General features: G+C 54.4%; 1 protein-coding gene across 2 annotated transcripts in view; it reads right to left on the reverse strand.

The window, feature by feature from the left end:
• Window positions 1-26,383, reverse strand: part of LRRK1 (leucine rich repeat kinase 1) — a 95,016-nt gene that overhangs the window by 17,750 nt on the left and 50,883 nt on the right. For both annotated transcript variants that reach the window (XM_066238763.1, XM_066238764.1), the window contains 13 exons: window positions 26,153-26,265; window positions 24,970-25,046; window positions 18,650-18,779; window positions 17,940-18,052; window positions 17,355-17,569; window positions 14,730-14,894; window positions 14,041-14,213; window positions 12,728-12,848; window positions 12,324-12,483; window positions 10,981-11,257; window positions 8,049-8,220; window positions 4,837-5,000; window positions 2,111-2,250 (listed from right to left, as the gene is read on the reverse strand). In XM_066238763.1, coding sequence (XP_066094860.1) covers window positions 2,111-2,250; window positions 4,837-5,000; window positions 8,049-8,220; window positions 10,981-11,257; window positions 12,324-12,483; window positions 12,728-12,848; window positions 14,041-14,213; window positions 14,730-14,894; window positions 17,355-17,569; window positions 17,940-18,052; window positions 18,650-18,779; window positions 24,970-25,046; window positions 26,153-26,265 — 2,020 coding nt within the window. The remainder of the gene's footprint in view (window positions 1-2,110; window positions 2,251-4,836; window positions 5,001-8,048; window positions 8,221-10,980; window positions 11,258-12,323; window positions 12,484-12,727; window positions 12,849-14,040; window positions 14,214-14,729; window positions 14,895-17,354; window positions 17,570-17,939; window positions 18,053-18,649; window positions 18,780-24,969; window positions 25,047-26,152; window positions 26,266-26,383) is intronic.

A 26,383-nucleotide genomic window follows, 5' to 3' on the forward strand; every position in this document is an offset into this window, starting at 1 on the left:
TTTGGGGCCCCTGTGTAGAACATCCCGCCGGCCGGCTGGCGGTGGTGTCTCCAGGCAGCCCCGTCTCAGGCCCTCAGCTGGGGCCTTCCTAACTAGTGCGACCGCATCCCTGGCCCCAGTCAAACCCCAAGTGGCACCTGCTATGCGAACCACTGGCCTAGAGGATCCCTGTGGATGGCCAAGCACCCTGTGCCCCCAGCCATCCCAACTCATACACCCAAATGCCTTCTCTTAAGTTTCTCTCGAAGGTTTTTTCCTTGTAGGTCACCTTCCCACCAATGCCCATAGGACCCCAGGCCCTGGGTCTGCAGCGTGCATGCCCCCTGTCACTGTCCGGCAGCACTTCCTCCCGGGTGCAGGGACGGCATGTGGTAAGGAGCCCAGAGGACCCAGGCCCTGGGTCTGCAGCCTGCACGCCCCCTGTCACTGTCCAGAAGCAGTTCCTCCTGGGTGCAGGGACGGCGTGCGGTAAGGAGCCCAGAGGACCCAGGCCCTGGGTCTGCAGCCTGCACGCCCCCTGTCACTGTCCGGAAGCACTTCCTCCCGGTGCAGGGACGGCATGCTGTAAGGAGTCCACAGGACCCAGGCCCTGGGTCTGCAGCCTGCACGCCCCCTGCCACTGTCCGGAAGCACTTCCTCCCGGGTGCAGGGATGGCGTGCTGTAAGGAGCCCACAGGACCCAGGCCCTGGGTCTGCAGCCTGCACGCCCCCTGTCACTGTCCAGCAGCACTTCCTCCCGGGTGCAGGGACGGCCTGCGGTAAGGAGCCCGGCTCAGGGAGGCTAGAGGGCCGGCCAGCAGTCCGGAGGCGGTGCTTGGACTCCAACCCCGCTCTCTGCCTGGCCACCGGCCTTCAGAGGTTGAGGGCTCACCACCGGGGAAGAGGCTGCCTGATTTTGCCCCCCAAACACCAGGGAGGCCTCTCTGCTGCAGAACGCCCTGTGGGTTTGTCTCCACTCCAGTAGCAAAACAAACAAAGGACCTTAAAAGCTTCACTTCAAAGAGTATTTTCTTTGGTTGGACTGTCAAAGGGTCCCAGAAGGGCCGTGTGGGTAGTCGAGCCCCTGTGGGATTTGGCGGTGAGAGGGAAGGCAGGGGAGGAGGATGGGGGCTCTTGGCAGGTGTGTCTCCCCCTCACCCCCTGCACGAGGGAGAAAGCTCTATCTCTGTCCCCCAGCCCTCCAGACTCCAACAGCACTGTCCTCACTGTGTAAACAAGACAGCAAGGTTCCCAGGGAGGGTCTTCCTGGACCACGCGGGCTTCCAGGGTCACTGTCCTCCCCACACATTGTGGGCAGCCAGGAGGAGGACAGGCACACGCCCTGCGGGGTCTGGGCCGACCTATGCCTTCCTCACAGCCCCCCCACACACCCAAAGCTGGACTCCCCCAGGGGTCAGGACTCTGCCCAAGGGCACTTACAACTCCGATTTCCTTGGAGGCTGAATATCAGTGGGATTTCTGTTCCCCAAATAAGGAGCCCCCTCTACCCCAATTTATGAGAAAATATAGCCCTGGCTGGGTAGCTCGGTTGGTTAGAGCGTTGCCCACTACGCCAAGGCTGCGGGTTCGATCCCCGGTCAGGGCACATACGAGAATCAACCAATGAATGTGTAAATAGGTGGAACAGCAAATTGATGTTTCTCTCTCTTCTCTCCCCCTTCTCCCAAATCAATTAATAAAAAATAACCTTTAAAAAAATACAGTTTAGCTTTGAGCAATGCAGGGTTTAGGGGCACTGACCCTGTGCAGCTGAAAATCTTTATATAACATGTGACTCCCCCCAAATTTAAGTACAGCCGTCTCTTGGTATCCATGGGGGGTTGGTTGCAGGACTCCAGCAGGGACCAAAATCCACGAATGCCCCAGTCCCTTCTCTAAAACGGCGTAGAACAATGCATACAGTCGGCCCTCTGCGGTCACGGATACCCAACACCGCTGTCAATCACAGCAGGTTGAACCCGGGGATGTAAAACCCATGGATACGAAGGCCCACTGTGTATTAATTTTAAAAATCTGCATAGAAGTGGACTCCCGCAGTTCAAACGCACTTTGTTCAAGGGTTGGCTATATTAACGTGAGCCAAGACTTGGGTTCTGGAATGTCCTCTTACCGGGAAACCACTGATCAATCAAGGAGTTGACATGGTCTGTGATAAAAGCCATTGCTGAGAAGTCCCTCACTTCTGACTGGCAAATTATTTTTATTCCTCCACTTTTTTTCTTTTTCCAGTTCACGTCCGAGGATTCAACGCTGCAACCCAGAGAGAAAAAAGGAGTCCAGTGTGATCTGGCTGTGGGGGACCCTGGGATGGTCTCCCTGCCTTCAGGGCAAGAACCCATCATCCCCCCTCCCCAGGGTTCCTGTGGCTTCCCTGGGGGTCCCTGAATTTATGTACTTGTGTGCAGGGCCCTGCCTTGTCCCCATACTGCCCCTAACATGGTGAAATGGACATAATGCGGGTTTGCCGTAAGGAATGTGCAGGCTGGGATCTGGCCCTTAGGTGTGACCAGGGGTGGGGTGGGGGTGGGGGGATTCTTTCTTCTCCAAACAACAGGATTCTCATCAGCCAAGTGACAACCATCTGGTAACATCTACACGAAGGCACCAGGCACCAAGAGTGGCCAAAATTAGGCCCGCAAATAAAGTGACTTTCCATAGACAAGTCCAGAAGGAGATGACCCAAAGAGGCCCACACCCAGACACATCACAACTAAGTGTCAAAGGTTAAAGACAGAGAGAGCACCTCAAACGGAGCAAGAGAAAAGCAGTGAGTTAGGGACCTGCCAGGGAACTCCCCTAAGACTGTCAGCGGACTTCTCAGTGGGAACTTTGCAGGCCAGAAGGGAGTGGCAAGAAATAGCCAAAAGGGTAAAAAGCAAGGACCTACAACCAAGATAACTCTATCCAGCAAAGATGTCATTTAAAATCAAAGGACATAGAAAGAACTTCCCGGACAAGAAGTTCATCACCACCAAACCAGTATCACATGAAATGTTAAAGGCTCTTCTTCAAGAAGAAGAAGGGGGGGGGGGAGATAAAATTATAAATAACAAAGTGGCCATAAATATATAACAATCAGCAAATAATTATAAAAAGACAAAACTGCCTGACCAGGCGGTGGTGCCGTGAACAGAGCGTGGGACTGGGACACGGAGGACCCAGGTTCAAAACCCTGAGGTCACCGACTTGAGTGCGGGCTCATCCGGCTTGAGCCCAAAGGTCGCTGGCTTGAACCCAAGGTCGCTGGCTTGAGCCCAAGGTTGCTGGCTTGAGCAAGGGGTCACTCACTCTGCTGCAGCCCCCCCCCCCTGCCGTCAAGGCACATGAGAAACCAATCAATGAACAACTAAGGAGAATAAGGAGCCACAACGAAGAATTGATGCTTCTCATCTCTCTCCCTTCTGGCCTGTCTGTCCCTATCTGTCCCTCTCTCTGTCTCTCTGTCCCTGTCATTAAAAAAAAAAAAAAAAAAAGAGAAAACTAACAAAAAGGCAGAACAGAAACAAACTCATAGATACAGAGAACAGACTGATGGTCGCCAGGTGGGAGGGATGTGACGCGGCTGGGTGACAACCTTTGAAGAGATGAAAAAGTACAAATTAGTTGCTACAGAACGGTCACAGGGGTGTCAAGTATGTCACAGGAAATATAGCCAATAATATCCTAATAATGGCCTAGGGTGTCAGGTGGGTACGAGATTGATGGGGATGATCACTTCGTACGGTATTATAATGACTAATCGCTAGGAGGTACACCTGAAACTAATATAATGTTGTATGTCGTCATCGAGAAATTACAAAAATGATCTAAATGAAAACAAACGAACAAAAATACCTCCCAAAAGGACGCTCTCTATTGTGAAGAACTGATATTTCTCCCAGTAATTTTCTTCTTTATACACTCACCTTCGCAAGTGAGCTGATACACCAGCGCATACAGTATGAGGCAAAGATTCGTGAGATTGACTTTTCCCAAGCAGCTCTCTGTTGAAATAGGACCACTGAGCTCTCCCTCTTTGTCACAGGCTAAATGACACATCTGTAGGTCTGTTCCTGGATGTCATTTTGCTCTGTTACAACTAGCTCTGTGTCTGGGAGCAAGTCATATGCCAAATGTTTTCTAAACTACAGCTTTGTAAACCTTTTATTACCTGCAAAATAGCACTGGCAAAACTTAAAAAAAAAACACACACCATCTCTCCTCTTTTTCCTTAGAGAGCTGAAGACGATTTTTGAAAATAAATTCACTGTAGCTATGACACAATCTTGTGTTTGCTGAACCCAATTAAAACCATCTACGTATGAGACCTGTTGAGCTGACTTGATGTCTATCTCTCTCTTTCTCAAAAGAAAGAAAGAAAGAAAGAAAGAAAGAAAGAAAGAAAGAAAGAAAGAAAGGAGAGAGAAAGAGAAAGAAAGAAAGAAAAAGAAAGGAAGGAAGAAAGAAGAAGAAAATAGGAAAAAGGAGCCAAGGAAGGTATCTATGTTAGGTTTCACTTGGAACCAATGAGGTCATGTAGGGTCTCAGGTCTTAGGACAAGGGGTGGGTGTCAACTAAGTGACCACGGTGGGTGCTGGAGCTCAGTGACCATTCGCTTCCCTCGAGTCCTGGGCTGGTCACCACACTCCGCCTTGCCTTTTTGTACCTTACAAGGGAAGAGAAGGAGGGCTAAGGATATGGGGATCCTCTGGGGCATTTGCAGGGTGTGTGTGTATCCTACTTGTAGCAAGCTGCCGCGATGAGCCGCTCTCGGGGGGCAGAACAAGACACCAAGTGGACAGTCTGTCCCCTGCCCCCGATGGAGGCACCTCGGTGACCCCCACTAGGTGTCCCTACCTGAGGTAACCCCCGTCAAAAGTGACCAGGAGGCCTTCCTGCCAGTAGATGGTCTGATTTCTCTTCACTCGGAATGTGCTGCAGCGATTCCTCGGGTTCCCAGCGAAGCTGTAGATGGTGACCTTCCGGTGCCTGCTCTTAGTATTCTTCTTGGTTTCAAAAAGCTGAAAAGACACAGAGAGAAAAGGACCCTGCTTAAGGATTCCGGGCTCCTCGCTGGCCCTGGGCAGAGCTCTGAGGATGCCGGCTGGGGCCCGCCAGTGATAAATAACTGAGTCCGCCCTCCGCACCCCATCTCTCTCTCTGCACGGCTCGACCAGCTGCCAAGTTAAACGCGGCGTGGTGGGAAGGGGTCTCCGGGATACCCTGAGAACAGTGGCCCCAGTAGGTTGAAAACATGCTTTGTTTGTCCTCCCAAATCTATTCCTCCCTGGTTTTGCAAGCCAAAAAAAAAAATGTATGTTAAGAAATGAGAAAAACACAAGAAAAGATAGGCAGGAAAATAAACCACCACCACCTAGCAAAGATGGGTAGGAAGACTTGGGTGTATTTTCACATGTGATTGGCACTTAGCAGGCTTCTTTGAACACCCAACACACTCTGGACACACACGTCAGAAATGCGGGTTCACGATGTCTGAGGTCTAGAAAAATACCTTGGCGGAGAACAAATTCTCAAGGAAAGAAGGGGAGGGGGGAAGATTTGGGTATATGTTTATTAAAAACAGCTTGAGGCCATCTTTTCTAATTGACTACTTCTAATTTTCTAAACATCTAATTTTGGATTTCTAACTTGGGACATTCTTGAAAGCGATGATGCGTTTTCCGGTGCCTTTAAAAACTCCTATGGAAAAATGTGTTCTTCCAAAGCACGCTGTTTTACAAAGCGTCGTCATTTTCTGAACGTTCTTTTCTTCCAATGCTCAGGTTGGCTTCCAATCTTTTGCTCCTTCAAACAGGCCAGAGGTACATAGAGGAGGAGATTTCAGATGATTTCCTTAGTTCAGATTTGTAGCAGTAGGGTTATCGGCTCACAATCTGAGTGTTTTGCATGGAGGGATTGCTTTCAAAACGAAGAAACTGGACACACTGACCACCTGCGGGGTGTGTGTGAATAGCTCAAGGTTTCTGGGGCTGTCTGACCACCCAACTCTGCTACACTCCGTAGGTAGAAAGCGGGCAACTCAGGCATTTCTTGAATTTGCATACCTTTGATTGCTCTGGAGACCAAGCTCCTTTCCTCTCCTTATCTGAATTTCAATAGGACCCCTTTTCCTAATTTTGAGTGAGGGATGACATTGGGAAGGGTGCCCCCTAGCATGCCCACCTGGGCCCCTCACGGCCTCCCCCCCACCAATCCCCCCTTAGGGAGCCCACTTGGGAGCTCAGGCCTCACACGACGACTGACGTGACCTCCCACTTAGAGCACGGGGGGAGGAAGAGTTCAGAGCGAGGGCAGACTGACCCACTGGGGACCGTCACATGGCCAGCTCCTAGACACGCTCCCTTCCCCAGCTGCCCTGCCAATGCAGGCCGTGACAGTTACAGTCCGCAGCCTCTCGCTTTACTATTTAGCATTTCAGTAAAACGGGAAGATTAAAAAAATACTTGTATTTAGCCAAGAAGCTGTAATTCCACAAAAGCCTTTGTTTCATTAGACGGTGGTAAAAGCAAACTCATTCCGAATGGAATCTCAATTGAAGGGCTGCCCAGGATGAGGACAGGGATTCTCGCCCCTGTAGAGTGGGGTCAGAACCTTCTGGAAGGCTTGTGGAAAACAGAGCACTGGGCCTGACCTGTGGTGGCACAGTGGGTAGAGCATCGACCTGGAGCGCTGAGCCGCCAGTTCGAAACTCCAGGCTTGCCTGCTCAAGGCATATATAAGAAGCAACTGCTGCCTGACCAGGCGGTGGCGCAGTGGATAGAGCGTTGGACTGGGATGCGGAAGAAGCAACTGCTATGAGTGGATGCTTCCTGCTCCCTTTTGTCTCTAAAATCAATAAAATAAAATCTAAAAAAAAAAAAAAAAAAAAAAAAAGGCAACAACAACAGACCCCCCCCCCGATGTGTGGAGGTCTGGGTGGCCCAGGAATCTGCATTTCCAACAAGTTCCCAGGTGAGGCTGATTCTGCTGGCCCGAAACACTGAGAACCAACTCTTGACAAATACCACTGCCCTGTTATTGTCTCGCATGACATTGCTATGGACGGATAGATAGCCAGGTGTCCTGTCAAGAACCCCAGGTGAGCCCACAGAAAACACCTCCGTGGGCGAGGCTGTCGTGGTTTCCAGACCACGTTCAAACTTGAGTGGACAGTGGAATTGACCGGGAGCCTCATGTCTGGGTGCCACGCCCACAGAGTTTGATTTAAAGGGTCCGGGATCTGGTCCGGGCCTGTCAGAAGCCCCTCTGGGTGGGTCTAGTGCAGTTTCTGTGGCAAACCCACGGTCGAAAGCCAAGCTTCTCCAGGCATGGTCCCCAAACCCCAAACATTACCCGGGACAATGGTCAGCTCTGCTCATCCTGGGTCCCAGCCCACAGTCACTGAATGGGGACCTCTGAGTGGGGCCCAGCCCCCAGGGGACTTTGAGGTGGGTTAACCTCTGCTCTTTTGTGTGTGTGTGTGTGTGCCAGAGACAGAGAGAGACAGAGAGAGGGACAGATAAGGACAGACAGACCGGAAGGGAGAGAGATGAGAAGCATCCATTTTTCGTTGCGGCACCTTAGTTGTTCATTGATTGCTTTCTCATATGTGCCTTGACCGGGGGTGGGGGGCTACAGCAGACTGAGTGACCCCTTGTTCAACCAGTGACCTTGGGTTCAAACTGGTGAGCTTTGCTCAAACCAGATGAGCCCGCGCTCAAGCCAGCAGCCTTGGGGGTTTCGAACCTGGGTCCTCCGCATCCCAGTCCGATGCTCTATCCACTGCGCCACTGCCTGGGCAGGGAAGCCTCCGCTCTTAAAGGAGTATTATGTCTAAGCCAGCTAGGTACAGATTTGATGTCCACAGAATGGTTCAAATGGGTCTGCTGGCTTAGCAGGGCCACACTGAGCTTGCCTCCTTGGCTGAAGTCAGCAGTTTTGCTGGCGGTAAGGGTTTTTTGTGGGTGAAACCCTTGTAGCAAAAGGGCATTGCACTCCCTGGAGGGCACAGTAGCAGGTGTCTCACTTGCACCCACCCAACCCCCAACCACAGAGAGACTGCCATTTACCTGGAGGTCCATCTCTGCCAAGCTGATCAGCATCCGCGCTATGAACCTTTGCCAGAAGCCAACGGGGACAAAGCTCATCTTAAACACCCTCTGGATGGTGTTGGCCGTGGGGTACCGCATGCTGTGAGTGTCCAGGCCCGGCTTGGATGGAAGGAGGTGCGGCAGGAGATAGCTGTGCAACATGGGAAAAAAGACTGTGAACCCCGACATCCCTCTGCTACTGGGCCCTGTCCCCGGCAGACAGCCCAGGGGCCTTTTCTTTCTTTCTTTTTCTTAATTGATTAATTTTGAGAGAGCAAGAAGCATGCATTTGTTGTTTCACTTAGTTGTTCAGTCCTTGGTTGCCTCCAACATGCTCCCTGACTGGGGGTTGAACCCGCAACCTTAGCGGGTCGGGACAACGCTCTAACCGACTGAGCACACGGGCCCAGGCCCAGGTGCCATCTCCCCAGGGCGTCGGTCAGGGTTTTATTTTGAGAAAGAGAGGTCAGTTTATACTCCAAGCGTCAATGCACCAGGACCGTATCTGTCGAGGTCTCTAAGACAGAGATCAGAAGAAGGCTGAGAAAGGCATCAAGCCATCTGCGGTCAGCGGTCACCGCCTCAGACCAAGCATGCCAGCATCGCCACTGACCCCTGTAAACCAGACTGCGGTGGGCGGGGGGGGGGGGGGGGGGAGAGGATCGCTTACAATTTCCTTGGGGCAGCGAAGGAAAACCAAACACAGCCGCACGGTTCCAAGGACAATGAGGAGACTGGGGGGGGGTGTCAGAGTAAACGTTTTTTGCCTTTCGAAGGTATTTATTGTTCTTGGCTGGTTGAGACGACATGGTTGCCTTTCAAGTTAGAGCAAGGCTGTTCGTGCACAAGGGGGGTTGTTTTATGAGCGCACCCATGCCCATCATAAAAGTGCTGAGTCACTGTGTCACGGAGAGCCCTCCCAGCTGTGGTCATCTGAAAACAGCTGACACCAGGGAGGTCCCTCCACAGCGGGTCCCTGAGGGGCAGGCTCAGGGTGGAGATTGGGTGTGTCCTTTTCTTAATGGAAGGCTTTGCCTCGGGCTCTAGGAATCCTCTTAAACTACATCAGTGTAGGTCCAAGAAAATGTCTTTAGAACTTTCTGGAAGAGGCTCCAGAAGCTATTGTAGGAAAGTCAGGGGCGGCCTGGTCGGCGTGCGCACGGCCACCGATCCTGGCTCAGCATCTTACACACAGGGCGATGCTGCGATGTCACTCCCCCCCCCCCCCCCCCCCCCCCCCCGTCAGCTGGGAAGAGAAAGAACACCCGCTCAGCGAGCAGGGTTGCTGGTGGGTGGGCAGCACCCCCCGTGCAGGGGAGGCCTGCAGGGGGGAGGGGGGGGAAGGTTTAGGTCCTCAGCCTTCTCAGATCTCGGAGGAAAGGACCTTCCCAACTGCCCCAGCTAGAGTGCCTCTCTCTTCAGATGTTATTCCTGGGACTCCGACAGAGGCATCCCGGCTCCTTGTTCTGAATACGGCACCGGGAGCCTCTGGGAGGCCTTGGCAGTGAGCAGGCTGATTGGGGGGTTCCAGTGGACGTCCATAAAGAACTAATGGACTTGCTTACACTGGGTGCTGATGTGCCCTCACTCTTGCTGAAAAAGCGACCAGACAATAAATGGTCAGATCTTGGCAATATCATAAACTCAAAGGCCGCCTCACTGTGTGCTTGTTCGTGGACCCCGGGTCACCCTGGGGCCACAATATGAGGGATCACATGGGTTTCGAATTCTGTTCCGTGGTTTCTCTTTTTAGGACTCACTCGACAGGGGCAGGGCAGCCCGACGGACTGAGGCCCCCTCCCTTAGTCACAAGGCAGAGTGGAAATCTGGGTGGGGACCCAGGTGGAGGTGGCCCGGGGCTGGCTCTTGGGAAGACCAGTCATGGCTGACAGAATCTCTGGCCGGGATGCCCAGGGTCCAAATCAGCTCCCCAGATGTCTCCAGAGAGCATGCTCCCAGAGCCCTGGGGTTGGGTGGGGGTCAGGTTGGTGGTGACACATTCTATGATAGGTCCCGTTCTGCCCCTGGGACAGGTGGAAAAGGTCTGTGAATTTGGGGTCCAGGCTACTGGCCAACATCAGCCTCAGACCCAGGAAGTGGCCAACACTGATATTAGGGCGAGAAGTCCCCAAGGACCACGCTGGCTTGGGTCAGAGCATCACTGGATCAGACCCATGTGGCTTCCAGCATTTTGAAGCTGGACCGTGTCATTAGCACGTACATCCTTGTCACTTACTCTGTCTTTATTCACCAAACAACCAAGCAATCAACCCCCTAAAAGGTGAACCTTCCCCAAAGTTTTTTTTTTTTTTTTGTATTTTTTAGAAGTTAGAAGCAGGGAGACAGACAGACTCCTGCATGCGCCTGACTGGGATCGATCCGGCATGCCCACCAGGGGGCGATGCTCTGCCTATCTGAGGTGTTGCTCCGTTGCTCAGCAACCGAGCTCTTCTTAGCACCTGAGGCAGAGGCTGTGGAGCCATCCTCAGCGCCCAGGCCAACTTTGCTCCAATGGAGCCCTGGCTGTGGGAGGGGAAGAGAGAGACAGAGAGGAAGGAGAGGGGGAGGGGTGGAGAAGCAGATGGGCGCTTCTCCTATGTGCCCTGGCCGGGAATCAAACCCGGGACTTCCACATGCCGGGCCGACACTCTACGGCTGAGGCATCCGGCCAGGGCCCCTCAAAGTTATTTTTAATTCCATCCTTGTATGTTTTCCCACACCTTTTCAATAAGCAGTTGTCGTTGAACCTAATGAAAAGAGACAGCCACCGCACAGGAAGAAACAGCTAGCTGAGACAGGCAGGTCGTCACCAGAGCCCATCCCTGGGACGCCTGTTCAAGCCCCCAGCCTCCCCGGCCCCAACTCCCCCCTCCTCGGAGTGGTCCACACAGCCCAGTCTCCGTGGACTCACCTGTCGTTGGCGACAGGCAGGGCAATTTCAAACTTGGCCAAGAACTGGAAATACTGCTCCTCCGTCTGCTGCGTGAAGCCGGTCCCCACCAGCAGCATCCGGAGGTCCTCCGCCCGGATCACCCCGTTCTTGGCCACCGACCGGGAGCCTTTGATGTTGATGATCCTCTGCAGGCACTCGGACAGCCAGATGGGGTCGAGGAAGTAGAGGTTCCTCAGGCCATGGCTGGTGTCGGGGAAGTGGAGCAGGGCGCCGGTTTCAATGAGGAAGCTGAGGGCTGCACAGAGAAGGGGGCGGCCGCGTCGGACGGAGGGCAAAGGGGACCCTGGGGTGACGGACCCCCCCGGGGGCCGGGCCACCCAGTCCTCCTAGGAGGCGACCAACACGTGGACGCATCAGAATGTCTGGCTGCCCCTGGGACAGGTGCCCACATGCTGACGTCACCGCCAATGGGGAGAGCGGCAGTCGGTTGATCTCTGTCATTCATGGAGACCATTTTTTTTTTTTAAATAAAAGATTTGAAACAGAGCGGCTAATTGCTCCTTTCTCACCTCTACTTGTTTTTACGCTGTTTCTGTACAATGTTTTCTGGCTTCTCTTCGAGTTTAATATAAATATTACAATGATATAGCTTATTTTCTGAATAAAAATTTTAAATAAAAAAAAAAAGATTTGAAACAGTTTTTATTACAAAATGTTGGATCCAAAGAACAAAAAAGGTTTTCTCAGAAGCAAAATCACCAATGAGCAGATTCACCAGACTGTGGTAATCGAAAAAAAAGAAAAAGAGCCCCAGCCGGATAACTCTGTTGGTTAGAGCATCATCCTGAAGCACAGAGGTCGCCGGTTCGATCCTGGTCAGGGCACATCAGGGACGGATCCATGTTTCTGTCTCCCTCTTCCTCTCTCCCTTTCCCTTTTAGGTGTTTCATAACTTCTGAGGGTCTAGAGAAGTATCTCTCTTCTTTGAAAAGACAACCCTATATCTGTGCTCTGGATTCCAATTTTCCACTCCTTCTCTCAGCTAGGCTCAGGAGGTAATCCATTTACCATAACTTCTGAGGATCCCTGGGATTTGAGGATTCTTCAACCCTGGCTTTAAGAGGTTCTTTTACTACGAATCTTAGTTTGGCCTTTGAGCAGGGGGTGAGGGATACCTGGGAGTTTTTCATGGAAAAACTTCGCAAGTTCGCCTCCCTGTTAAAATTTAATTGTGCCCCTGAAGTCAATATCCGCCGCGCACATGCAGAGTGGTAGAAAATTCGAGTCCTGCTTGGGGGGGGGGGCGTGCCTGCGCCTCTCTGCTGTCCACCCGCCCTCCCGCCCGCCCCCTGCCCACCCACCGGACTGCAGGTCCTCATAGTCGTTGATGTCGTTGTCGGGTGTCTGCTCCACCAGCTGTTCCAGCTGTCTGTCCGTTAAGTACTGGACATCGTCACTCAGGCTTCGTCTCTGCTGCTCGGCCAGCACGGCCTCCTGGAGGCTCAGGTAGCTCCTGGGGACCTGTGGGGACAGGTGTGTGTGTGTGTGTGTGTCTCAGGTCTCCAGGGGCGCCAGCCTGCTGGCTGCATGGGGGGGGCACGTTTCACCTCCTGTCCCTATCTGTCCCCTCCCCCTGAGAAATGCTCGCCCGGGGGGGGGGGGACCATGGAGCCTGGGGACGCAGCAGAGAGGGATGTGCGGATGCCTCACGCGCAGGGAGCGCCCCCCCCCCCCCCGGTGTCACGGGGATGAGGGGGGGACGCACCAGCCTCCCGACGAGCCGCTGGCAGCCGATGGTGCTGCCCACGTCCCTCATGCCGCACGTGACGTGGAAGATCAGCTGCCGCAGCCCCTCCTGGCCTTCCAGGCTTTTACAGGAGATCTCGCTGGGAGTTGCAAGAGAGACGGACCTCATTGGTCAACCCTCCCCCCTGACCAGCCTCGTGGCGTCTGCAGCACCTGTTTCAGCACGACCCTTGGCGAGTCGGGGAGGTCTCATGAAACACGGACACAGAGGATTCTCGGGTCTTACTCGGCGTTGAGCAGGTGCTGAGGGCCCTGCACCAGGCGCTGCTCTCCGTCTCCCCAGTGAGCCCACCGTGCGGAGGGGGACAGTGAGGCGGCTGCCCCGCCCCCGCCCGAGGACACGCGCTGCTCTCTGTCTCCCCAGTGAGCCCACCGTGCGGAGGGGGACAGTGAGGTGGCCACCCCGCCCCCGCCCGAGGGCACGCGCTGCTCTCTGTCTCCCCAGTGAGCCCACCGTGCGGAGGGGGACAGTGAGGTGGCTGCCCTGCCCCTGCCCGAGGACACGCGCTGCTGTCTCCCCAGTGAGCCCACCGTGCGGAGGGGGACAGTGAGGCGGCTGCCCCGCCCCTGCCCGAGGACACACTTTGGAAAAACGAGCCGACTCGGGTTGAACCCAGGTTTCTGACCCAGAGCTAGCGCTCCTATGGTCACAGTCCCCAGGGGACGTTCTCAAGGGTATGGGGGGAATTCTACCTTCTGATCTGGGCGGGCCTGTCCCCAGGGTGACCTGTGCAGCCAGCCATGCTCGTGGGACTCCCCCCAGAGTAAGGGAACCCAAAGGCTACGAGCGCAGCCACAGCTGTGCACTCTTTATCAGGGGACGGTTACTTAACTCACTAAGCCTCAGTTTCATCACCTGCAAAATGGGTACAACACATACCCTGCAGAGCTGTTGTGTCAGCCCCAGGACGGGAGGTGGGAGAAGGGCAAGCTCAGAGCACTGACCCATCCTGCCCCACACCCAGCCCCTCCTGGACCACCCAGACCCAATGTGAGGACCAGGGGTCTCTTCTTGAGCAGAGATCAGCATCTGTGAGGGGCTGTGCATGCTCAGCACTGATCACCGGGGTGCTGGGGGGACTCAGGAAGGGCACACAGAGAGGGTGTCACCAGGCCCTGCCCCGCCACACCGTTAGCTGCCTCAGGGCCCTGTGGCCACCACCCCTTTACTCCGGAAGAGGCCCTTGGTTAGGTGCCCCTCACAGGCAGACTCCAGGCACTCCCCCGGGGAAGACGGACAAGAGAGCGAGCGGGAAGCCCTGGGCCACTCACTGCAAGTGTTTGAAGGTGATGTCCGGGAAGCCGGTGGCCCGGGACCCGGAGGGCGAGCGGCACAGCGCCAGCACATAGGCGCGTAGGGTCGCGATCCTCTCCACGCGGAATTTGCTTTCAATTAAGTCCAGGTGAGTCCCAACCACCAGCACCACGGCGTTCGGGGCCTTGGCCTGCGACAGAGAACCCAGGGCTGAGCCCCCTTGCCTGCACAAGGGACGGGAAACAGCTCCCAGTGCACAGCGGTGCCCACCCCAGATGCCTATGGCCCTGAGCCGGTCACCCAGGCCTGTGCCCTGCACTCCTGTCTGTACACTGCGAGGGGCTGGACTTCCCATCCCTGTGGACCCTGTGGCAGCTCCCTGGGCCATGGCTGCATCCTGGCCCCATCACCTTTACCCTCGGGGCAGGGGGCCCCTGTTCCCCTTTCACCCAACAGCGAGGGGCTTTCACACGAAGGTAGAAGAGAGTAGCAACAGCACGACCAAGCAGGCAGGCGAGGAGGGTTTCAAGGGCATCGCTGCGACCTAGGATTCCGGGGCCCCCTGCGCAAGTCCGCCCGCATGCAAAGCGCGGCTTCCTAGCCATTTCTGGTTTCTCTCAGCAGAAGGGGGTGACGCGTTAGAGACGCGGCTGGACCCCCGTGACGCTCCGGGGGACGGAGCGCCGACGGGCCGGGTTCTCCTCACCTCGATGTTGAGCAGCCAGAACCGGAGGTTGGCCACGGCCTCCTCCCCCAGGGCCAGGTTCCAGACCACCACGTACAGGGCCTTGTCCGTGAAGAAGCACTGGTTGACCGTCGCCATGCTGGCCGGGCCGCCGATGTCCCAGACGTGGAACTCGACGGACTCAACCTACTTGAGCAACAAGGTGGCAACAGGGAGGCATTTTACAAACTGGGGTTTGGGCCAATCCAACCGAGATCACCGACCGCTTCAGGCGCCTTGTTGAAGCCCCGGGAACGGGAACGGTGCATGGTGGTGGCAAAGCCGCATCTGTCCTGCCATCTGGGTTTGGCGTCAGTAACCCAAGGGGGGGGGGGGGAAGGGACCCTGGTGCAGAGAGCAGGACTGCGGGGGGGGGCTCTATCTATCTAACTGCTCACGGGGCGGGGGGTGGGTGGGGGCAGGCCCCTGAATGCTGTGTCCCTGCCGGTGCCTGCGGAACATTGGAGGGCACTGTCCTGTCCCCATCAGGCCTGCAGACGGTTAGGAGACATCCAGCCAGAGGGAGCCCCCCAGCAATGATGTCAGCGCTCACACCAAGGCCGAACCCCCATCTGAGCGAGGCTGAGGCCGAGACCAAGGCGACGGCCCCCCCTCCCCGAAGCGCACGTCAGTCGGAGGGTGTTGCCCACCGAGGACGCGGGAAACGGTCCTGACGCGGGGAATTAAACAAAAGCTTCGCTGTTGGGCTGCCGGGAAAGGCTATGTAAACTGGCAGTTTGTCTATCGCGCTATGAGGTCAGAGTCTGGCCCGGGTGGCCAGGACTGCGGTTTTCTGTGAGCCGAGGGCCGTTCCCACTCTGCTGCAGTTTGGCCTCCGAGACCCGCTTTTGTATCAAGAGGATAACGGACAGCTGTTCTAAGCTGGCTGGCGGGTCCAGCCGCACAGTTATGGGCTCAGCGTGCGAGAGAGAGGTGAGGTGGCTGGTCTTTTGGTGAAAACGTGGGGGAGGGGAGGGACTTTCATGATGGCAGAAAGGAAGTCGGTGTGTGTGTGTGTGTGTGTGTGTGTATGTGTGTGTGTGAAGGCTAAGAAAAAAAAATAATAAAGACCTCAGACAACTATGTGTTCAAGAACAGCTGGGGGAAGGTTATATTGAGTCATTGCTTAAAAAAAAAATCAGGAAGGACTGCAGAGATTCCAGTTACTCTGGAGAAACTTGGGACAGGCGTTAGCTAGGGTCACTCCCGGGGTGTTCAAGGAGGGAGGAGGTGGGCGGGTGGGATGCTGATATTGATTACTTGACCGACCATTCTGGCCCTAACAGGCAGGACTCTGTTCTTTAGACGACCGCTTTCTGAGTCGGCGCTCAATGATACATTCAACGTAAATACCCAATGATGCAAACTGCGTTTCCCTGACTTGGAAAACGAAGGGTTGTGCTGGGGGTCCATGTGTGTGTGAAGGGTTGGTGATGCGGGGAAACCGTGCAGCCTCTGGCCTCTGAGCCCCTCGGTTTCCCACCAGAGGCCTCCCTGCACCTGGACCCCCGCATGGCCATGTGTAACTACACATTTGGCTGAGGATGCGGGAGGCGTTAGTTAGCCCTGTGTCCTTCATTCCCTGGGCTAGGAGACGGGGCTGTATCCCCCATACCCCACAACCAGTATTCCACAAGCTTCGCCCTCTGATTCATGTGCAGAAGACCATTTCTGTGTGCTTTTGTCTCAGCCGAACAGAAACAAGGCAATGTGGAGGCCCCCCCTCTGAAGGATTCGTGCGAGAGAGGGCTAAAGAACCGGACTTTTCAGAACCCAGGGCGACAGCGGGAGTCAGGCAGGATGGCACGTTCCTACGTGGGAGGCTGGGGGGTCCCACTGCTGGTAGCAGGAGTTGGTTCTCAACCCTGGGGTGGGCTCTACCCCAGGCCATTTGCATCTCAATGATTGGGGCTGGGGGCGCTGAAACCTGGGCATGACTATCTTTAAAAGCTTGGTAAAGAAATCTGGCTAACAGCCAGAAATTAGGGGCCAGTGGCTTGGCCAGCCCACGGTCACGTTAAGAAATCCACTGCTGGCCCTGGCCAGTTGGCTCAGCGGTAGAGCGTCGGCCTGGCGTGCAGGAGTCCCGGGTTCGATTCCCAGCCAGGGCACACAGGAGAAGCGCCCATCTGCTTCTCCACCCCTCCCCCTCTCCTTCCTCTCTGTCTCTTTCTTCCCCTCCCGCAGCCCAGGCTCCTGGGCGCTGAGGATGGCTCTGCAGCCTCTGCCTCAGGCGCTAGAATGGCTCTGGATGCAACAGAGTGACCCCCCAGAGGGACAGAGCATCGCCCCCTGGTGGGCATGCCGGGTGGATCCCAGTCAGGTGCATGCAGGAGTCTGTCTGACTGCCTCCCCGTTTCCAGCTTCGGAAAAAAAGAAAAAAAAAAAAAAAGAAATCCACTGCTCTGGACAGAAGCTGGGTTGGAACAGCGTCCAGCGGCCCCTGCGACCTTCCTGGGACTCAGACACAGGGAAATTCTGGGCCCCTGGAGAACAGGGACCTCCGGGAAAGCTTCCCTTCCCTTCCCTTCCCTTCCACCCGCGCGCGCAGGGGGTGGGGTGGGGGGTGGGGGGTGGGGACGACTCTGCACACCCACCGTCCCTGACCTTGGCCTTGGAGCCGGCTGGCCTCTGCAGCTCCCATTTGGTGGTCCTGACGGTGGCCTCACCGCGCATCACCTGGGGGGCCCTCCCCGTCTGTAAGATCTCCAGGAGGGTGGACTTGCCCTGGCGCGGCGGCCCCACCACAATCATCTTCATCCGCCTGCATTTCTCCGCCTTCCGCAGCTGAGCCCGCAGGTAGGACAGCATGGCTTTGGGGCCTGCGCAGAGATCACGGGGTGGGGGGGTGGCACAAGGGAGTGCTGTGGCTGACGCATCTGCGGGGACGCGCTCCTGTCTGGGGGGGGGGCAGGGACAAAACCCTGCCTGGGAGGGGCGCATTCTGTGTGGCCTAATGGGATGCGTTCAGCAGACTAGGGGGTCTCAGGGAGGGAGGAGTGACGACAACCTCCCCCAGGGGCCGGCAGGGTCCTCGACAGCTTCATCACACACGGTCCATCGCAACAGCATGGCCCTCTGCAGCTATTGCTTCGCCCCCCCCCCCCCCCCGTTCCAGCCTTCCCCCTCGGGGGCCCTTTAAGAGCAGGACTTGAGTCGTCTTCCGCAGGGGGCGACGCTGAGGGAGCTCACCTTCTTTCCTGATCTCTGCAGGCACGTTGCTGATGTTCAGGTCTTCAACGTCCAGCTGCCAGAGGTTACTCAGCTGCCCCAGCTCAGAGGGGAGCTCTTGCAGGCCGGGATTGCTGAGGGCATGGGGCGGGACACACACACACACACAGAAATGCACACACACACACAGCAGCCGCAGTGAGCCTCTGAGCCCTGCAGGGGCTCCGCCAGAGCCGGCACCCCAAGCCCAACATCGTGGGCCCCAATCTCGCACATTCCGTTTCAATACTAATCACAAAGCCCTCTCTCCCTGGAAGAGTCTAGGATACCAACGGTGGCTCTGTCTTCTTCTGCAGACCCCCCCTGGCTTAGTCCTGGGTCCCCTCCCCTGACTTCCTCACACTACCTTTAAGGGCATTACTACCTCCTCTCGAAAAGTCAGTGGGCCCTGAGTTAGATTTTCACGCAGAGTGGCACACCGCCTGAACCCCTTGGCGGTGCCCGACAGCGCCTAATGGAAGAGTAAAGGGTCAAAGCGCTCTTCTCATGGTAATTTCACGGGTCAGCAAAGATGCAGGACCTCCTGGCCCGCCCCCCACCACCCGTCTTCGACTAAGCGCGGGTTTGGAAATTCTACAGTTGCTTCCTGGGTCGTCGATGGCTCCCTTCTCCCCTGACATGCCCTCAGATGGTTCATGGGGGACGCTCTGCCTCCCTGCGCTGGTACTCACTTCCCCAGGTAGAGTTCCGACAGGCTCCTCAGCAGGCAGACCGAGGGAGGGACGGCATCCAGCTGGTTGTTGTTCAGACAGAGGACCTCCAGAGACTCACTCAGGAAGGCCGGGAACTCCAGCGCGCACACTGCAGAGAAACGGCAAAGCAGGCTGCCCACGGGGAATGAACGAACTGTGGGCCACCACGTGGCAGGATCAACTAGCGTGACGCCCACGCAAGACGCTCACGGCGCGGACCCAGGGGATCTCATTCTAGCATCCTGTCCGTGTCCACCGCGAACAAGGATGCTCAGCGGCACGCTGTCTGGCATAGCCAGGACAGGAGACAGCCTCGCCGCCCACCCGCAGGGGTCGAGCAGGGGCGGGTTTCCGGGTGTGGCCGTGACCTGGGACTCGAGGGCTACAGGAGCACTGGCAGAACAAGGTGTGGAGCAAGGTCCCCTGTGGGCTCCATCGACGAGCTACAGACACGTGCAGGTGCGCAAGCAAACCCACGCCCCAGGCACACACATGGTGTGTTGTATGCATGCATGTATGCACATCACAATGCCCATATGTGTGTAAACATTACACATGTATGTCAGACACAAACATAATTGTTCCCAGAGACACACAAAATTCCATAGTTTTATCTGGGGAAGAAAATGGTTAGGAGACTGAATGGTCCTTCCACACCCTTTGGTACTGTTCAAAAATTTTGGCCTGACCAGGTAGGTGCTGGTGCAGTGGATAGAGTATCGACCCAGGATGCTGAGGACCCAGGTTCAAAACCCTGAGGTCACTGGCTTGAGTGAAGGCTCACCAGCTTGAGTGCGGAGTTGCCAGCTTGAGTGTGGGATCATAGACAGGACCCCATGGTTACTGGCTTGAGCCCAAAGGTCACTGACTTGAACCCAAGGTCTCTGTCTTGGCTGCAGCCCCTCCCCCCAGTCAAGGCACATATGAGAAAGCAATCAATGAACAACTAAGGTGCCACAGCTATGAGTTGACGCTTCTCATCTCTCTCTCCCTTCCCATCTCTCTTTCTGTATCTCTCTCACTAAAAAAAGGAAAAGGTTTATGTACCATGTCCATATATTACATCTTCAATTTTTTTAAAAAAGCTAGTTAACTAAAAAAATAACATGCACTTAGTTTTCATGCTTCCTAAGAGGGCATTCTCTAAACAAAACAAAACAAAACCAAAAAAACACAACAGAAATCCAAGTCTCTAGTATGTAAGTGACTTCATCAATTAGGCTAATGATGAGATTACCATGAACCTCACGTCAAACGTGCTGCTGCTTTCGCGGGCGCCGGAGAGAAAGACCGTGGCCAAGAGCCCGGACACACAGCCTCATGGGAACCAGAGGTCTGGGTTTCAGCAGACTCCCTGAAGCGCCTAGTCCTCCCCCCTCCGGACCCCCCACAGGGAGAGAGGGCAGGACAGCCCGCCCCTTCAGCTTGGAGAATTCAGGATAAAGCAACTGCTTGGAAGTTCCCCCCCTCTCGCCTGGTTCTGAGAAGCCAGAACTCCCTGTTTGGGCTGAAACGATGCTTGCTTGCTGCAGCCCTTGATCATGACATCTGCCCCCGCCCCCCCAACCTTAACTCCATAACGGGGTAACCTGGCATCAGAGAACGGAATACCGAAACGGGTGCCCAGAAACCTGTCTGGTTAGCTGCCATGCTGATAGGAACTCAGTGCTCAGACCCATCTGGACATCAACATGCCACCGACTCTTCAAGATGGCTTTGCGCTAGACCCTGTTCCATAAGAAAAATACTTAAAAAGCCTTTTTTTTTCTCTCCAGTGAAAAAGAATAATCCATTTCAGCCTGCCCTCATTCACACCGGAAAACATCACCAATAAGAGAAGCTCACTCCCCCGCCCGTCCTCCAAGGGCACACCCAGAAGTGGCCTTGGTGCCGGGGCGCTTTCCAAGGTCCCAGTGTCTCCTCTGTGTTTCTGAAGCCTCTTTAAGTCAGGGATAGATGGAAAGGGGAGAAGTGTCACCTCTCCAGACAGAGGCAACACCTGTGCCAGGGCTCCTGGCCTGGGGTGGACACTGTGAACACCGTGCCGGACAGAGCACGGCTCGAGGTATTTATGAACTGTAATTATTTATTCGTCAGTTATTTATGACTCTGCTGGTCTGAAGCTTACCATAAAAACGGCCGTCCAAATTATTTTTGGATGAGGCCGCTGCAAAAAAAAACAACACAACAGAAAGATGACTTGAATGTACATAAATGTACTTGGAATTTTACTACCCGTCCTGCAAACAAGTTATCTTTTGTAGATAATTCCTTACCCAAGGGTCAACGGCCCCCAGAGAGGAACTGTTCTGAGGAGAAGGGTTCGCAATAGGCCTCTTGTCACCCAGCTGTGGCCTCAACTTTCTAGATGAAAATTAAAAAAAAAAAAAAAAATCAAAAGGCTTTTGTCACGTGTCAACACCACGGTCCACTTCTGCCGGGCGTGCTTCCGAGAGGTGTGGCTTTCTCACCTAGCCCCCCTGGCCTTGTACGTGGGTCGCTTTACAAGGCTGCGTGCGGCTGGGCCCCCCTGAGTGCTGGGTCCACGGCCTCACCCATTCCCACAGGGCCTGCAGGTTTAAACTGGACGCACCCGTCCAATTGAACCAAACTCAAGAGGCCCTGTCCCCAGCGATGGACGTGGGATGAAGACCCACATCTGTGACGCTTTCCACGCCTGTCGCTCCATGTTGGCATTTAGAAGGATGTGTTTGTTTCTCTTTCCTCCTGAGTGACATCCCTATGCCTGGACTCAATTTTCCAAAGTCTGAAGGTCTTTCGTTTTAAAGACAGGGGCAGTTATGAAATTTCCTCATTGTATTTCCCTATTTTTGCTGTTTGGGGCCTTTTCATTTGTTTCTCGGCCATGTGGACTTCCCATTCTGCAAACTGTCCCCTCTGCCTTGCCCATTTATTTTTTCTTTTTCTTTTTTGCCTATTGGGTTGTCTTATTTTATTTTACTTTTTAAAATCAATTGGTAAGGCCCTGGCCGGTTGGCTCAGCGGTAGAGCATCGGCCTGGCGTGCGGGGGACCCAGGTTCAATTCCCGGCCAGGGCACATAGGAGAAGTGCCATTTGCTTCTCCACCCCCCCTTCCTCTCTGTCTCTCTCTTCCCCTCCCGCAGCCGAGGCTCCATTGGAGCAAAGATGGCCCGGGCGCTGGGGATGGCTCCTTGGCCTCTGCCCCAGGCGCTAGAGTGGCTCTGGTCGCGGCAGAGCGACGCCCCAGAGGGGCAGAGCGTCGCCCCTGGTGGGCGTGCTGGGTGGATCACGGTTGGGCGCATGTGGGAGTCTGTCTGACTGTCTCTCCCCGTTTCCAGCTTCAGAAAAAAAAAGAAAAAGAAAAAAAATCAATTGGTAAGCAGTCTTGGTCTATTAGGGATGTAAGCCAATTTATGTTGCAATAATTAGTGTTGCAAATATTTCTTCTGCATCTTTTTTTTGCAAAGCCCAAGAGTTAGGTCTTTAAAAAAAAAAAAAAAGATTTCTGAGCCATGGCTGGTTGGCTCAGTGGCAGAGCATCCATTTGGCGTGTGGAAGTCCCAGGTTTGATTCCCAGTCAGGGCACACAGGAGAAGTGACCTTCTCAACCCCTCCCTTTCCCCGTTCTCTCTCTCTCTCCCTCCTTCCCACAGCCATGGCTTGAATGGTGTGAACAAGTTGGCTCCTGGAGCTGAGGTGGCCCTATGGCCTTGCCTCAGGCTCTAAAATAGCTCAGTTGTCAAGCAACAGAGTAGCGTCCCAGATGGGCCGAGCATTGTCCAGTCGTGGGCATGCCTAGTGGATCCTAGTCGGGGTGGATTCAGGAGTCTGTCTCTCTGCCTCCCCACCTCTCACTTAACAAAGAAAAAAAAATGTTTTCTGGATTTCCTATATAGTTTTGAAATGTTTCCCCCTCTAATTACATATATCCGTTTCTTTTTCTTTCTTTCTTTTTTTAATTCTTAAATTTGAAATCCACATGGAAACTTTATAACTGACGTAGGGTCAAAAGTCTAGGTTGTAACTTTCCCTTTTCAACTGGACAAGAATGATCCCAACACTGTTTGCTAAAAACAATAAAACATTCTTTTTCCATGAAATTGAAATGTCACTTTTGTCATAAAGTAAGCTCCTATATTGACTTAGGTCTATTTTTAGCGTCTTATCAATTTCCCCAGTGACGTGTTATGGTTTCAAACATATGTAGACACGTTCACACGTGACTGATATATACACGTTGTACATATACAGGTACCCTCGCTCAGTGGTTGGCAAACTGCAGCTCATGAGCCACATGTGGCTCTTTGGCCCCTTGAGTGTGGCTCTTCCACAAAATACCACGTGTGGGCACTACCTCGATTAGTAATGTACCTACCTATATAGTTTAAGTTAAAAAATATTTGGCTCTCAAAAGAAATTTCAATCGTTGTACTGTTGATATTTGGCTCTGTTGACTAATGAGTTTGCCAACCACTGTGCTAGCTCATCAAGAATACAACCGGTAAACAGACTATTCTGTTAACTTGAAAATATGTCTGAGCCTCTGTGGGGTTTCTTATCCATACCTCACACCATCTATACTGAAAGAGCACATGTCAACATAGATCTATTAAGCCGAAGAAGAAAGTTATATTACATTTGAAATGACCTAAACGTTGGTTCCTGTCCTAGGGGTCAGCATCCAGAGAGGTATTTCTGTGAGTGCCGCTGGCTTTAGAACTCTTAGCTTGCAGGTTATAAAGCAGGGGACAGGTGCACAATGCCCCACCTTACCTCGCAGGAGATAACAGACGAGAACGACTTGTTTTCCCTAGAACTAGTCTCCGCTGCACTGGCCTTGTTACCTGAGCGGTCCCACCGTTCTAGGGAGAGCTCTGCTTCTAATGAGTTTGGGCGGGGAAGACCCCCAAGTCCCCCTCCCCCTCGGAATCTCAGCCTCACTAGGACAGCCTGTGGGACCCAGGGTGGCTGTGTTCCCACAGGGGCTTCACAAGATCCCACAGCGTGGCTGTAAGAATGTCACAGTGCTCCCCTCCTCCCCCACCCCCAGCACTGGGTTGGGTCCTGACTCTGCCATGGAGCAGCCATGTGACCACGGCAGCCGACCTCTGTACCATAGACTGCATCATGTCTCCCTCCATCCATGTGCTGAAGCCCTAACCCCCAACGTGATGGGGTCGGGAGGTGGAGGGTGCTTTGGGGGTGATTAGATTAGACAAGGCCACGAAGGTGGGGTCCCCAGGATGGGATGAGTGCCTTTATAAGCAGAGACATAAGATAGCTTGCTCTTTCTCTCTCTCTCTCTCTCTCTCTCCCCCCCCAACCCCCGCACTGTCATCTAGGGTTACTGTAAGAAGGCAGTAAATAGTCTGCAAGCCAGGAAGAGGGTTCTCATCAGGAAAGGGCCACGCTGGGACCCTGATCTCAGGCATCTAGCCTCAAGAATTGCAAGAAGGCCCTGTCCAGTTGGCTCAGTGGTAGAGCGTCGGCCTGGCGTGCAGGAGTCCCGGGTTCGATTCCCGGCCAGGGCACACAGGAGAAGCGCCCATCTGCTTCTCCACCCCTTCCCCTCTCCTTCCTCTCTGTCTCTCTCTTCCCCTCCCGCAGCCGAGGCTCCATTGGAGCAAAAATGGCCTGGGCGCTGGGGATGACTCCTTGGCCTCTGCCTCAGGCGCTGGAGTGGCTCTGGTCGCGACAGAGCGACGCCCGGGAGGGGCAGAGCATCGCCCCCTGGTGGGCAGAGCGTCGCCCCCTGGTGGGCGTGCCAGGTGGATCCCCGTCGGGCGCATGCGGGAGTCTGTCTGTCTGTCTCTCTCCGTTTCCAGCTTCAGAAAAATACAAAAAAAAAAAAAAAAAAAAAAGAATTGCAAGAAAATGCATTTCTGCTGTTTTAGTCACCCAGTCTCTGGTCCTTTGTTATGGAAGCCCCAGCTGACTAAGATTCCCCCCCACCCCCCCACCCCCAGGAGCCTCAGTTTCCTCCTCCGTAAAATGGGAAACCACTGTCCATACCTTGCGGTGCGCAGGGCAAAAACAAAGCTAGCATATTGAACGCCTCCAGGCCGGGCCCTCCACACACAGAAGTTACCAGTCTCACTGGATTGCCAGCAGGGAAGGGGTCTGCAGGACCCTCGCTGGCCACGTGTCCCACAAGCAACGGGCACAGTTCACTCCCAGGACTTTCGTCAGGTGGGGACGTCTCTGGCACCCGCACAGGGCGTTGTGGGCAAAGCCCCATAGCAGAACGACGCCCCCTTGTGGTGGGGGAGGGAACCACCTGCCCCGCATCCTCCTCTTCCCGCACCTACGCACCCACCTGTCTCGGTCCTGGAACGCTGGCGCCCTCTGGTGGTAAAAAAGGAAATACGCTTTGTTTTAAGTCCGTCTTCATTTCTGTTGGGAGAAAAAAAAAACACAACGGTCAACATTTGAGGAAAGCAGGACAAAGACCTACAGTAACTCTTTTGGCTGTGACTATCTTAGTGCCAACACATGCAGGGAAGGGATAAAATTCCGTCCGCGGAGTGTCGGGCCCCCTGCAGCTGGTGCAGGCCCCCATGCACCTGCTAATTAAACACCCGGACGTTCCCTGAAGTCTTATGGGGAAAGAAACGTCTAGAAAAGGTGATCTAGTGCAGGCACGATGGGTGGTCTCCACTCTTGAACTTTTCTATTTCAGGCAGGTGGGAATGTTTCGGTGCCCTGGCAGGAATGCCCGCCCCATGGATGTTACCTATTTATTTTTCTTGTGGATGTTAATTTTTTTAGGCTGTTCACCAGGAAAGCTCCCGTGGGGGTCTGAGTTCTGCTAAGAGGTCAGGGAATTGAACCAGGAAGGTTAGTTAGCCTCCCAAGCCCTGAGGACGACCTGGACTCATCTCCTGCTTTTCACGTTTTTATTCAATCTTGTGTGTGTGTGTGTGTGGGGGGGGCTCTTTTCATTCAATCTGTATGTATATTGTGATTGGCAAGCAATGGAAAGATTAGGCTACAGGGGGAAGAGTCTCCAGGAACCTTTTAAAATAAAAAAAATGAGAGCACATTGTTATGGCTTGAGCTGTCTCCTCTCCTAAAATTTATACATTGAAGTCCTAACTCCCAATACGCAGGATGTGACCTTATTTGGAGATGAAGTTTCAATAGAGGTGATTCAGTGAACATGAGGTCTTGTGAGTGGACCTTAATCCAGTGTAACCGGTGTCCTCACGGGAGGAGGCTTTTAGGACACAGGCACAGAGGGAAGCCCGCATCGCAAAGAGAAGAAGGCCACCTGCCCGCCAAGGAGAGAAGCCTCAGAAGAGATCAACCCTGCTGACACCTTGACCTCGGACTTGCAGCCTCTGGCACAGTGACAAGTACAAGCCCCATTGTGTAAGCCCCCTAGCTGGTGGCACTTGGCTACGGACACCCTTAACAAACTCAGAGAGACTCATGCCAGGAGACCGCTCGACCGTGTGACACACAGTTTAGAACCCGCCCAGGTTGGAGTCATTGCTTACTTCCCAAACTGGTTTCTGGAGAGATCCAGGGTCTTCAGCTGACGGCAGGTCCACTTCTCCTGAGGGGGCACCGCCACCAGCTGGTTGCCTTGTAACCTCAAGGACAGCAGGGCCTGGGACAGAGAGGCGGGGAGAGACGAAGAGGATGCCGTTAAGCGCCAAAGGGGAGGGAGAACCGGAGAGAGGCATCGGTTCTCTGACGAGCACAGCCAAATCGTTACCACCGATTAA

Source organism: Saccopteryx bilineata, chromosome 7, assembly GCF_036850765.1.
Source record: "Saccopteryx bilineata isolate mSacBil1 chromosome 7, mSacBil1_pri_phased_curated, whole genome shotgun sequence".
Lineage (NCBI taxonomy): Eukaryota > Metazoa > Chordata > Mammalia > Chiroptera > Emballonuridae > Saccopteryx > Saccopteryx bilineata.